This window comes from Empidonax traillii, unplaced genomic scaffold (genome assembly GCF_003031625.1).
Source record: "Empidonax traillii isolate 1590-97213 ecotype Southwest subspecies unplaced genomic scaffold, ASM303162v1 scaffold363:size828163, whole genome shotgun sequence".
Classification (NCBI taxonomy): Eukaryota; Metazoa; Chordata; class Aves; order Passeriformes; family Tyrannidae; genus Empidonax; species Empidonax traillii.
In genome coordinates this window covers 168325-183355 of record NW_020955556.1, presented here as the reverse complement: position 1 = coordinate 183355, position 15031 = coordinate 168325, and the positions used below count along the sequence as shown (strand labels likewise).

Here is a 15031-nt window from a genome sequence, read left to right as displayed (position 1 = left end):
GAGCCGTACAAGTCAGTTGTGCCATTTCAGTGTTTGTGTAAACACTCAGTGGTAAGAATAATTAAAAGTTTTTCAGAGTCGGTTTTCCACTGGCAGACTTGCTAGCGTTTCTTATTTCTCTTCTAAGGTGACAGTGCCCTCCTGTGGTTTGAGTTTTTCTATTTGCCTTTTTCTCTATGTATACTCCGTCTGGAAATATGAACCGGATAGGGCTTCCAATATATAAACATGTCATTTATTTATGTACTTGTTTATATGAGATAATTATGAGAAAAGGCTCCATTTCTATCTATATTTTCATATGGCTCTTACAGCAAATAATTTTAAAAAGTTCTGGCTCTTCTCTGCAGGGTTTCTGTGTAAAATGAGGAGATAAAAGCCCACTGGGGATCTGGACAGCTGGTGCATCTCTGGGTCTGTATGAACCGTGTGGCCTCTATTTGCTGCTCTAACAGAATTGTGCTTATTACTTGACCTACACTGATCCTAGTTTTTAGTCATTTGATCTTTCCTTAAAGAACAAATGATGGCCTGAAATTTTGGGAGAGTTTGGCTCATACATTACTCTTCCATCTGTTTTTTTTTTGTTGTTGTTTTTTTTTTGTTTTTTTTTGGCAGCTTCACAGATCCATCTAGTAGAGGAACACTTAATGTTTTAAAAAGATACAATAAAGATACTTGGTAGCTTTTTCTGCCAGTTAGTGATTCATCATCAATGTTCTCCTACGTAATTTATTTTCTCCAAAGATTTTTATATTTTTGGCACAAAAAGCACTAAATTATAAAAAATATCAGAATTACTAAAACACACATTGATTTTCATAGTAGTAAACACTGTCAAAAATATTTAAGGTAACCAGATATTCAAGAAAAATCCTGTTCAGACCCCGGGATAGAACACATGCAGTTCCTCAGGGAGAAGAGCTCCACAATGAAACTCCTGACACCACGGAGCCAGCATGAGGTGATGAGCTCATGCGCTGTAAACTTTCAGCCCAACGTAGAGAAATTCTGATTTTAGGTGGTGGAATGTTTAATGGGACAAATACAGTTTGAGAAGAAGAGAGCCACCTATACCATCCATCGGTTTTTGCTGTGCCATTCAGAGTGCTGTGTAGCTTTGTAAGAAACTGAGGGAGGAATTCAGTCTTCTTACAAACTTTCAAAAACCTTATGTATATGAACGTGTGTGCAAACACTGGTTGTTTTCCGAAGCTTTGAAGTTACCCATTAAATATTTTCAGAGAAATGCCAACTCACAAAAAGGCCAGCCCTTCATCTAATGGAATTTCCCTGTTCAAAACTCTACTGTAGAGTTAACAGAAAGCAACAGAGCACTGAATGCTCCCCACTCCAACCATCTATGAGAATTAACTGAAGTGATGCATACAATAACTTGACCAGGTGGCCAACATATGATTTTTGAAGCTCTTCTGCAGTTCTTTTAGTAATTTAAATCAAGCAGTGTTTTAAAAAACAGAAAGCAGAATCTCATAATAGTGTGAGACATTCGCAGCTAAAAGTGTTGCTACCTGAACTGTAATTAAGACACCAATTTCCTACGATGTTCTAAAGCTGTTCTTTTCTCTTGCATTTGCACTAGAGTCCAAATCACTTTTGAGTACAAATTAGAGGCTTGTTTCCCCAATACCTTACACTTTGCACAGCCACTTAAACATGCATACAGAGAGCACTAATGGGTATAATTTCCCATTCACTTTACACAGGTAGAAATGATTCCACAACCAGGAAGCAATGAAGAATCACACCCACTGTGCTGATTAAATCAGTTAAGTACAGGGTACATTCCCCTGGCTATGCTTCCTGGCTCCGCTAATTCCTTCTATGGAACCTTTGGGACATAGGCCAGGATGTGCACCCAGGCGGTTCCTCAAATCAGGAATTCACTTCCCCTACCAGCTAACAGAGCCTGAATCCTGGTATTTAAATCACTATATCACACATGTATATTAGGAGGAATTTAACAATTTCCAAAGTTCACATAGACTGCTTTGAGCCTGTATAAAGTAGGATGGAACAGGACTGTTAGAAATACAACCTTTTGTAAGGTCATGATTATGAATACTGATGTATGCATCTCATTTTCAAAGTATCTCCTACTCTGGAAGTGACTTAAGATCCATGCACACTCTCTGTGTGCAGCAGAGGTTATTGCCACCAAAAGAAATACTCAAATTCCCTTTCAGAGGGACAGTATGAAAATGTTGTGTCTCAAGTTAGAACCCTGCCCTACATCTCGTGATCTTTCAAACATTACTGGCAGGAATATACACTAAGTACAAAACATGAGTATTTATACGTGAGGATAAACATGACCTGGATAGCATTTTCCTGAGGGATTGCATTCTGGTTGAAATATATATCACCAAAGAAACTGATTAACTTGTTACTGTATCTTCAGATGACGGAGACTATGTCTATTACCTGTATATGCATACAAACACAGACTGATATAGAAGAATAGGAGAAATACATATATTCAAGAGAGAAAAGGTCTAAATATATTAAGGATGAGTTATTATGCTCTTCAGTGTAATAAGATTATTTTTTCCAGGGAAATTTTTTATTTCTTTAAAGATTGAAAATTATCTAGGTATTATTTTCTAGACATATGTAACAGCAGGGGCTGTAGGACTGTAAAGTCTCTGGTGAATGGCTAAGTAATCCAAAATCTTCTAATTATGGTGTCAAATGTTAAGTCCTTAAGTATGTTGTCTTACAAAGACACTGCCCCATTGAATTTTCATTCATTTCTAGAAAAATCCAAAAGTATATTAGTCCTCCGAAAGGAGTCTGGCAGTCTGAGAAGCTTTCTTGCTGCAGTAGACAATATTGGATAAACAAGAGCCAGAGTTCAGGGAAAGAGGATGAGGTAATAATGAAAAGATTATCAATTTGTCAGCTGAGGACTAATGAATGACACTGTGCTAAGGATCAACTCTCGGCCATTTTTTTGCTAAAATAATGTCTTAGTTTGATAGCTTCATGCAGGCATCACAGCAGGACTGAAAAACCACCTGAGGCACAGAGATAACCTGAAAAATTCCAGAGAGTATTTAAGCTGGTCTTAGCTAAAGAGCTGAGAAGTCCATGAGTGGAGTCAAAAAAAAAAAAAAAAAAAAAAAAAAAAAAAAAAAAGCCAAATGCATTTAAAAATAGGGCTGGGGCAAGATTCCATCATAAAAGCTGTGATTAAAACAAAGGACTGTCAAGTGCATGTTCCACAGAGGAGTTAATGTATTGGACATTTTGGATGGATGTGTTACGACAACTGATAGTAGGTCCTAAACTGCATATCTTTGGCCTTGCATTATTTTGTATGCTTAGAGTACTTTCCTTATTCAAAACATCAGAAGACACACTATAATTCCAACATCACTTACATAAACTAGGCATCCTTCAGCTTCTTCCAAAGGCTCTGTAGCAATTGCAACTTCATGAAAAAGAAGCAACACAGAAACAAAACATCTGATTTTCAAATTCCATTCCGAGCTAATCTTCTGTACTGTTTTATGTACTTATCTATGTTTGAGTTTATATTTCACCTCTTACTTTTGGTAATTTTTTGTCTCATTAAAGTTATATAACAGTGAGCATGAAAACCGCTTCTCCTTAAAAATGATTGCACGGAGGTAATACAGCTCCTGTTTGAAAGGAGCTCTACCATGGCAGAAAAGAGAAATTAAATAGAAAGCTATTAATAGCATGTATGATGGTGAGTAAATAAAAAGACAGCTCCCAAAACTGAAAAAATAATCACTTCTCAGGAAGTTAATACATGATGAAGAGAGATCAAGAATGATTTATATTGCAATTTTGTGGCTTCAGTTTTATAGGGCTTCTGATGAGTGGTGGTTTCTTATTTTCAGGATTTCTTGGTATATGAAGGACCTACACATATAATGCAAACTTATCTGTGAACTAAGGGGATAATAAGACTATAGTTATTACAATTGGTTGCTCCTATTCAGCCATATCTCCTTGTAAACCATATGTATAAAATTTGCCTTTTTTGTGGTTTTGGTAGAGTTATATCATACTATAACTAACTTAAAATCAGTTAATCCCAGAAATATGGACAATCAATTTGAAAAAATAACATAGCAAAGAAGCACCAGCTGAAGAATGATCTCTGAAGTTTCTTCTGTGGTCGGGTTCAAAGTGATTATTCTGGGGGAAATTAAAATTTTAATTATGCCTGAAAAGAGGGAGCTCAATGTTAACTAAAGGTAATGATCTAAGCGGAACACACATTAGCCACAGAGTCTCTCTGACAACGCTGGAAAACTATCTCACTCTAAATTTGCAAATCGTATCCTGTTTCTGTTTGAGACTTATCTGGGTTGCTTTTCACTGAATTGCAATGAAGTCTTTGTAGCCTGGGGTTCTGTAGTTCCTTTGCTATCAAGATTTCCCAGGAGTGCTGTAATCTGAAGTAAAGATAAGAACTAGGGTTGATATTTTGGAGTTGGTTTTGTTTTGGATTGGTTTGGGGTTTTGTTTGTTTGGTTGGTTGGTTGGTTGTTTTTTTTTGTTGTTGTTGTTGTTTTTGTTTTGTTTTGTTGTTGGGTTGGGGATTTTTTTGGCTTAGAAAAGAATACATCAAAAATTGAAGCTTTGCTGTATCCCTGAATCCAGATGGAATTTACTTAATAATTTGAGAGAGGAAAAGAACCTGAAAAGAAAATCACAAACTATTGAATGGGAATGATGTGTTATGTACACCAGAGTAACTTCCAGCCTGGCTTGAGGGGGCATTTGGGAAATGTGGGTTTAAATTATTTTAGTGGAGAAAATACAACAGAAAACCTTCAGGCAAATAAAAAAATAATTACTGACACAGCCTAGCCCTGAAGAATAGTTGACAACATGGATAATCTAGGGAGTACATCTGAAAGCATGCAACATTTGAGAGCAGAGCTGAGTGTGCCAACAGGACCAGCATGGGGACTGGAGATGGCTGGACCACCACTCACTCAGCTGCTGCCAGAGGACTATCCCGGGCAGTTGCAGGTGGTGAGGAGTGACTTGGGTAGGAGAAACCTGTCACACTATGCAAGGGAAATCTTACAGTAAAGTCACCTAAATGGATCCATAAGACTGTTTGCTTTCAAAATGTGGAAAATTCACCAGCTCTTGAGCTAGACCTGGGTTGAAGAAGATGTATAAATGTATTTGTCATCAGTATCTCTGGTGAATCAGTTTAATATATGTGGGGTTATACACACACCCCAACCTCCAGACATGGAATAGGAAAACCATGGCTCTTACATAGAAATTTTATGTTGGGTTTTTAACATATTTTATCTCATTATGCTTTTGTTTTACAGGAGACTATGTAGTCATGTCTGTTTTCTTTAACCTGAGCAGGAGAATGGGTTATTTCACTATTCAGACCTACATTCCCTGCACACTTATTGTTGTCTTGTCCTGGGTCTCTTTCTGGATTAATAAGGATGCAGTTCCAGCCAGAACATCACTGGGTGAGTTGATTTTTTCCTGGTTTTATTCAAGTGTTAGGATGTTTAATTGACACCTCTGCAGATCACGAGTTTGTAGATGTAAGAGAAGAGATAATTTCACAAGAATTCTCCTCATTTAGAGGGATGTAGTGATTTCCAAGGAATAACACAGACAAGCCATATTTGCATCTCTTCCTTTTTACTGTGTCAGTTTCTGAGTATTGTAGATTGTCAACACTAAAAGCTTTTCCATTTTTTCCAATTTCAGCAGTACATTTTATAACCATCAAGATGATGGAGAACATTGTTGGATTAGAGGCAGGGATGTATTAGTTTCACTTGTTCTCACCGTGACTGGCAATACAAATAAAGAAGGAATCCACTATTGAGAAGGAATCCACCTTTCTGGCTGCCTGCATGCCATAATGATAACAAGGGGAGAATGTAGTACCCTGACTTCTACTTTAGAGGCCGATAATCAAGTGTAGACTTCAGGCCAAAAAAACAACTGAATTTGGTGGTAATCAAAATCTTATACATGAAAATGTGACATGCAACTAATCATCAGAATTAGAAATGTCTACATATTTAGCAACTGCTCCACAAATAAATGGAGACCAAATTAATCTTGCTTGTGCAAAGCAGCTGTAGCTATAAGAAACAGCAAAGTAGAAATATTCAACTAGAGAAACTCAAACACATTTTCTACTTCTGCATTAAATCCACACAAGTGAGGATCATTTTAGGTTTTCCTTCTGCATTTCCATTTCTTCTGAGAACTACAGCATTGGAGTGCAAAATGAGGGACTCAATTTTCATTCCAGACTCTCTCTCGAGAAACACAAGAACAGAGGAACAGTGGTTCCCATGACAGGAAGTTTTAACTGTCCTTTTCACATCCTCTCTAAAAAGAGGTTATAAAATCTGCTTTAAAGAAGTAGAAAATTTATAAAGGCATTCAGATACACAAAACACTTATCCCTCTGTTGAGAATTAGTCTATTTGTACCTCTAAAAAGGTAAAACCAATGGTATGAAATTTGCCATGTACAATGTGATGGATTTTAACTGTCCTACTTAATTTTTAATGTTCTTCACATCATAGTACAGGGAACAATGTTCTGAAAGGGGAAGGGGTGGCGAGGCATGTCACAGTGCTTCACAGTTACAGACCTTTTCTAGCTCTGTTTAAGGGTTTGAGCCCAAAACCTAAATTTTTAAATAAAAATCAAGGCTCCCTAGAATTAAACTACCAAACCAAAATCCTAAATTAAATTTCTTAGAATCAGAATCCACCTAACCAAAATATTCTACAGAGCAACACTGGCAGTGGCCATGCAAAAATATCTCATACTGCTGTTAATCCCCTAAGCTCTCGCTGAATCCACATTTCATTGCTGGGATGTACTGTTTAATATCTCTGCTATCTGTTTGAACTCCAGGCATACTTCAAAAGCAGTCAGAGAGAGGTAACTGGCAAAATCAGTTTGTTACTTGAAGTAATAATATTTCTGTTGTTTTCTATCTATCTACCAGGTATTACAACTGTCCTGACAATGACCACCCTCAGTACAATTGCTCGTAAATCTCTTCCCAAGGTCTCCTATGTGACAGCAATGGATCTTTTTGTGTCAGTCTGCTTTATTTTTGTTTTCTCTGCACTGGTGGAATATGGAACTTTACATTACTTTGTCAGCAATAGAAAGCCAAGCAAGGATAAAGACAAAAAGAAGAAAAACCCAGTATGTATCTTTTTACCAGCAAGGCCTAAAATTCAATTACTTTTTCTGAGAGAGCATTTAAATCTCTCTTTATAAATGTCCTTTTTTTCATACTTCGCTATTACATAAATACTCTCCCTTTGTAATTGTAGAAATGCAAACATTCACCTTGAGAATGAAAAGCTCATATATTACAGTTGTCTGCATGCCAGAGAAACTAATTTCTTAGAATAAAGATCCTTTTAACCAAAGTGTTTGGCAAAGCACAACTATGACCAAACCCATTATTTATGCCATAGAGAGCTCTTGCTGTGACTTTTGTAGAAGTTTCTCAGTTTCTCTGTCTTAGCATTAGCAATATTCTATGCCACTAACTTACGTCCATATTATTGACATGACTTTCTTTCTTATTATCAGGACTGCAGTTAAACTTTTATATTCAAACTGCAGTGTGTGCTTTTTCTAATTTCCCCTTAAGCATCTGTTTCCATTGTTTCCTTATCTTCTTTTTCTTATATTTCTCACCTCCTTTACCTACTTCTCTTCCTTAGAAAGTGATTTGGCTAGTAGTTTATGATGATATTTATGGATGCATGCTACCCAATAATAAATAAAATGTATATAATACCAACAATTAAAAAAAAAAATCCTGGACACACCCTCAGTAGAGATTTGGGCTTTTGCCCAAACAGGGAAAAAAAAAGTTACTTATTTTGAACAGGACAGAATTCTCCTGGCTTTTAGCAACTGAACTGACAAGTCTGTTGTCTACCATCTCTAAAATACTTAGTTTAAAATCAGAGGGTGAAAAGTAGCATGATCATCTACAGGAAAAAAAAAGTGAAGAACAAGTGTTTTACATTAAAAGAGAGCATTTTCAAATCCATTTTAGGCATCTAGCAAAGAATAAAGTGATTTGGATTTGCTCTGCTAAAATATTCAACAACTTTTGAAGATACTCTCTTTTAGTTACAACACAGAGCACAGAAAGGATATAGAAAAAAATAACAATTAAAGAACCTTTTACTACACATTATTCCTGTAATTTCAACTTTAAAAGCTGTTGAGAAGAAGACTGTAAAAAACCGAAATAAAATGATAAAGCGAAGTGTCCTGTCTTAGGTGGAAATAAAAGGGAGTCTCTGTGCTTATATGTCTTATGCAGTCAAGTAAAGGAACAAAATCTAAATACCTCAGATTTAACTGTGTTCCTTTAAAGTGTTCATGTAGGAGCAGATTACTTATTCTTTACATTGCTTATGTGTGAGCTTCTGGGAAGAAAGAGAGCTAGAAATGTTTGCCTGGATCCTAATCACAGAGCCTAAAAAACTTAAAAGTAACTCTACTCTGTTCAGGTCACCATCTGCAGGTAAAAAGACTTCTTTCTAAATAGTGATTTTATAAACTGGGAGTGGTCTCTTTCAAAACAGTTCAGCATAACAGACTGGAACCTCCTCAGGATGTGAAAATCTAAATGAAGTTTGATATCTTACGTCCTTGGCCCAGCTATAGCTACAAGACAGTGACAAGTCAAAAATGTGGGGATTTTATGCTACAGATGCTTGTTTCAATTGCTGTTATCCCAACCTTTCTATAAATCTAGTTCTTTAGACTTACTATGTTTTAGAGACATATTTTTAATTTACATTATTTTTTCTCTTTCTTTCTTTTCTTTCTTTCTTTAATTTAAAACAAAACCCTCTGATTCTCTTTTCTGTCTACAAAATGAAAGCTTCTTCGGATGTTTTCCTTCAAGGTATAATGTTTTTTGGAATGGAAATTCACTGCATGCAACTGCTGAATTTAACTGTTAGAACTTGGATAAGAGTGGTGTTTTCTTGTTTTTTTTATAATGAGGCTTCTAAGCATTCTACTCAAGGTACTACCTAATTAAGTAGAATGGTTACATATTTCTAAACAAATTGTAGAGTTGATTCAGCAGCCCAAATACTGATTCACTATGGTTCTGAACTTAGATAAGTTCAGCAATGACCAACATTATTGGATCACATGAATTAAGAGAGTTTAATGTTAAAACATTTCTGCTCCTCTCTTTCTTAATTTGGCATGGGATCCAATAGCACCAGCTACCCTACAATCCTGCAATTTACCCTGTTGGAACTCAGCTCTGACTTTTTAACCTTTGTGATTTCACTCCAAATTACAAAACCAAATCATGTTGACCTGAACAAAATTCAGTGTCATCATCAATTACTCAAATGATGATCCTTATGCAAAAAACCCTGGAGTTTTGAAAGTGTTTAAGAGGCATATAGATTTCTAATGCTGTCCCTGGATCAACACACTCTTAGCAAATATATCTAGCTGTGTTCTACATCTAAAACTTATCTGCATTCAGAAATGCAGAGATTTTATTTAAAAAAAAAAAAAAAGAAACTACAAAAAATAAGAAATTTCCATACTTATAGAATGGAATTGTTATTTCCTCCTAATAACTATCAGCAGAAAATTTCAGTGCCTATCATGCTAGTGTTCACCAAGTGCTCAGATGTGTTTAAATGCTTAATGCTTATTTTGCTCAACTGATACTAAATATATATATATGTGTGTGTGTAGATATATATGTACAGCTACTATATAAAATTTGGAATATGTCAAACTGTCTAGTTGGTGAACATTAGTAGGTGGTGAACTGCATATATTCAAATAATTGGAGAGTTTTATAAAGACTCTCCTAACCCTACTCAAAAGACCCAGTTTTTGCCTTTATTTCTTGTGTATATGTATTTGCTCCTGTCTCAACATAAACCAGCCCTACCAAAATCCTGCATTTCCAGTTCATTCATCTCCTTCCACATGCAATACACAAATTGCCTTCAGATATCAAGCAGCTATGTAAAATATAAACCAAAAAAGAAATTCAAAATACTATCAAATTACATTCCTGGATGTTTCATTTAACCTTTAATTTTACTTAGTCTGGCTTTGAAGCCAATTGGCCACAGCTGTTAACTTTATTAATTTGTGCTGCTTCCTTTTAAAGTTACAGGGTGTGATACAACTGACTTTAATTAAAGTTCAAGGTAATATTACCATTAGAACCCCTCAGCACCCACGTGCCCCACACAGATCACCATGCACATGCTACCCATTAGTCTCCCTCTCCCAGTTGCTCTGGTGATGATAATAACAGAATTCTTTCTCTTTTTGCTACTCTGCCTTAGGCACCTACTATTGACATCCGCCCCCGATCAGCTACAATTCAAATGAACAATGCTACACACCTGCAAGAAAGGGATGAAGAATATGGGTACGAGTGTCTCGATGGCAAGGACTGTGCCAGTTTTTTTTGCTGCTTTGAGGATTGTCGGACGGGGGCGTGGAGGCACGGCAGGATACACATCCGTATTGCCAAAATGGACTCCTACGCCCGCATCTTCTTCCCAACTGCCTTCTGTTTGTTCAACCTGGTCTATTGGGTATCGTATCTTTACCTTTGAAGGCAGAAGGAAATCAGTGATACGAGCCTTACTCACTGAATTTCTTAGAGAGATGGTTTCCTAAATTCACTTGAAGTATTTCTGATGCGCTTTATAATGGTCTGAATTCTTTAGTGCCATAATCCCGTAAATATCAGTCACATCATTTGTCCAAAAATTGCCATCTGGTTATTGTGAGTTATATGTCCATTCCACATGCCAAAAATAATTTGGAAATAAAATCATATGGACAGGTAATATACAGCTGCACCTTCTGGAATAGAGAGAAATGAGGAGCACAGCAACACCGCTTAACAGCTGGTACTGCAATTTTAAACAGGAGAGGGAGAGAGAGAGAGGAGATAAAGTGCTGTACAGTTGGCTAACATTGGCTACAATTATGCTATAGCTTTATTCTCTGTGGGCTTTTCTTTTTGGAAGAGTCATCTCTCACTTTGAATAGGTATTATTAAGCTAGGAAAGTTAACTTCTACTCCTACCAAGATGAAAATGCCATTCCTTTAAGAGCACATGTATACTGCTGTAAATATTTCAATACCTTGTAGTACATAAAGTCTAGTGCATGCATCTTTTGGGGGCCAAAATAAAAGAAAAAAGGTACCATGAAGTTTTGTCTTTTGTTTTGTGTCTCTGGATGTGCTATTGTAATTGAAATGTGGACAGAACTTTTTTTTTCCTTGAAAAATTGCCCCTTTCCCTCATGCATGGAAGATCCAAGCAGACAGCACTTTCATGTAAGACATTAGAGAAGCCTTAAGGATTCAAATAAATAACATGTAGACAAATCTGTATGGCCAATATAATAGCTCACAAAGTGTAATGTATGTGTCTGCTGCAGTTGTAGCCTTCATTTGCCATTGATAGTTCAACTGAATCTCCAGTAATTATACATTGCAAGATCAGCTTCCGAATTTAATCCACGTGCTTCTATTGTTCCTTTTCCTATGTTAAGCTCTACTTTTTTCCTTACACAAGTGTTTGTGGGGGTCTTTTATTCTTTAAACCAGTCCAGGAAATAGCTTTTATTCTAGACATTATTTTTACATAAGAGCTTCAAGTTAATTTTGAAATATTAGACTTTGTATTATATATACACACACAGTTCTCTGCCCCTTCATGTCCTTGATTAGCAATAGTCGTTGTCAGTGCTGCTTTCACTCAGTGAGTACCTTTACTAAAACAAACCTTTCCCATGGCTAGCACAGTTTATAGATAGCCTTGAAAATAAAAGGGACCAAAAGGGTGTCTTGGCTACTAAACCATGTGTATGCAGTTATGTGAATTTAACACCTTCAACCCACCTGGGTGAATCTTGAAAACCATTTATCCACTGGTTTTCAGATCTTGTATGATGCTCAATTATGCAACCTTAAGCACATGTAAATAAGACTGACCTTTTTTTTTTTACTTGTAAAATGTCGCCTCCAGGAAAGTGGGCTTGCAGCTTGAAAAGGGAGATCTATAACCTATCATTACAGAATTACTACTAGTTAAAACGGAAGAAAAGGAAAGTTTTCAAATGTTTGTATAGTTCTGGAAATAAAAATGTATAAAAAAGGAATATCTCTTCATCGATTGCTCCTTGTCCAATGTATTTGAAAACATTTTAATAAAGGAATTGCACACACCTGTGGACTTTTTCAATAAAACTGCTGCACTCAATTCCAGTTTTCCTGTGATTAGTTTATTAAAAGCATGCTTTGAGAACTAGACTGCTGGACTAGTTTGATTCATCAGCTGCCTAAATATAAGTGATTATAATCCTCATAACCTTCTGCATTGTCTCATTTTGTAGTCAAATGGATTACTCACATAATTTTCAAGGAGGAAGATTAAATTTTTTGAAGGTTATCTTGTTCTAAATAATAATAATAACAAAAGTATTTAAACCAATCACTGAATTGGAAATACTGTAATGAAGAGAGATAACCTTTCTTTATCTACTTAGAGTCTCCACTACCTGAATGTGTGTCAATCATCTTTCACATGGAAATGTGTTCCAGCTGGTGGCAGACAGATCTCTAATTAATTTTTTTCCCAACAGCCAGTGATTTAACAGCTGTTAGTTCCTTGCAATTAATGTGTGACTGATGTTATACATTTAATGTCTTAATTTTTACCTGGATTTTTCCTGCTACCAAATAGGTTTTATACAGACCACTGCGAAACTCACCCAAACCAGCCCTTTAATTTCCTTAGCCCAGGTAAATTTTGGTTAACATATTTAGGATTTTTTTGGTCATGGTCTGTGAAATTAAGGATTCAGAGACACTAAGCATTTTACCCTAATCCAGGTCAGGTTACATGTGCCTGTGAAAAGCCTGTGACACTGATGAATTTGATGCAGTAACAAGGAACAAACAATCAGATCTCTCACTTGTGCAAGGTGGGATCTCCTTCCAGCAAGGGAGGGGTTTAGCTAAAGATTGATATAACCCCCATCTCAAAAACACAAACCACACAAAATGGAAGTGTACCATGTCTACCTAAAGGAGTTGAATGAATTTTTCTCACCACGACTACACAAAGAGAATAAGCCCCTAATCAGTCATTACCCAACACCCTGGCTCCTGCTACACTTACTGAGGTGATTCATCAATTCCTCCTGGGGAAAATGGATGAGATTCAAAAGGACAGTTCATGGAAAACCACAGAATTCCAAGTAAGAAAACGACACCAGAGCACAATCTGGTACTAACTAGAAGCCCAGTGTTCCTCTGAATAGAGATTGTATTAGTTATGCAGCACAGAATCAAAGGATGACCTTTGTACTGTAAAGCCAGGCCGCCACCACAGCAAACAAAAGAGCAAACAAAGTAGCATTTGGGTGTGATAAGGGTTATTATTCAGAAAAAGACTGCCCAGGAACCTATCTATTATAAACATTCAGGCATACATATTATATAAAACATTATGGTAATATATACATTATACATACCAACTCCCCCAGTTATATTCTAGGGAAGAAACTCCTGACACGCCAAATTACTAAAATGTTTTCAAGCTCATCACACTGCAGATAGCTATTACTGCTCTGGGATATGTCTGAGGATGTTCAGATGGTAATTAAAGGTCATAAAGTATACACTAGTGGCACAATCATTTACTTGTTACTTATATTCCAAGACTATGTTATGCCCTGACCAAGACAGGACACTGGTTTTTCCCAGGGATTATACCAAAACAGAACACTCTTGAAGCATTTATAAATCTTTCTACATTTATAATATTTAAAACCCCCAGCTTACATAAAGAGCTGGTATTTAGGGAGATTATGTGACTCAAAAATAGTTCTCCTATTTTCTATGTTAGCCAAACTCAAAAGAGTATATTTTAACTAGCCAGGATGGAATAATTGTAGCCTCCATACAATACAAAATGATAAAGCTACACACACACACAAAAAAAAAAAAAAAAAAAAAAGGTAAAAAAACCCCCAAACCCAAGGGGGTTGGTTTTTTTTTTAATCCCTTATTTCTACCTCATTTTCCCGCAGTCACATAATTCTATCAAACATAAATGGATTGGTCTCACAATTATGCATATCAGTTTCAATGACAGAGATATAGCAGCAAATATGGGCATATATTGGAGGTCCAAACAGTTAGACCTTCTTCCATCTGTGCTGCCAAAGCCCTTCAGCCTTGCAATGTGTAGAAAAAAGTATACTTATAAAATATTCAGGCAAATTAATAATGTCAGAAATGGAACAAGAAAGTTTTGTTAACTGCAAAAATTTTAGCAGATAGCATTACTTTGTGTTGAACCAAAAATTAATTGGGAAAATATAGTTTTACTTTACCTGCCTTACCACCAAATCTGGGCTTTGTAGGACTGTGGTAGAGATGAGCTGCAAACTGAAAGATGATAAGTAAGGATGTTTTAGGTTTGCTGCAGGGTTTCTCATGGTTCAAAGGAAAGGCAGGACTAAGTAAAAAAGTCTCTGTGTGAGAATTTGATAGTTGAGGAATGAAAATGTGGCTCAACTGCGACACAAAGGCTGCAGTGAACATCGAGTGGAGCTGCTCCTCCAGCCTGAGCTGAGAACTAATCAGAGACACAGATAAAGAATTTGCACCTTAATGCACTAAAGAGGCAGCCCAGAACAGCAAGTTCAGGAGAGGAATTCAGATGCAATAGGATCCACAGAAGTTATTTTCAAGGCCAAAATAACAAAGGTTGCAGTTCTCTGAACTTAATAAACCATTTTTAGAGTTCAGGCTTTTAGTGATGCCACGGCAGAAAGCTGATATTATTTGGAAATTAACAGCTACATCCAAGATAAGGACTTCATTAAAAATAAAGCTTGTTCATGGGCTTCTGGAGTTGAAAGTATAAAACCTGTTATTTTAAGCCAAGAGATCATC

The 15031-nt window shown here is 36.3% G+C and overlaps 1 protein-coding gene across 1 annotated transcript in view; it reads left to right on the top strand.

Moving 5' to 3' along the window:
* Positions 1-12326, top strand: part of GABRG2 (gamma-aminobutyric acid type A receptor gamma2 subunit) — a gene marked incomplete at its 5' end in the record, with an annotated part of 31175 nt that extends 18849 nt beyond the window's left edge. Inside the window, 4 exons of the mRNA XM_027892690.1 lie at positions 5352-5504; positions 7019-7224; positions 8936-8959; positions 10389-12326. Of these exons, the coding sequence (XP_027748491.1) occupies positions 5352-5504; positions 7019-7224; positions 8936-8959; positions 10389-10664 (659 nt within the window). The remainder of the gene's footprint in view (positions 1-5351; positions 5505-7018; positions 7225-8935; positions 8960-10388) is intronic.
* Between the last annotated feature and the right edge of the window lie 2705 nt (positions 12327-15031).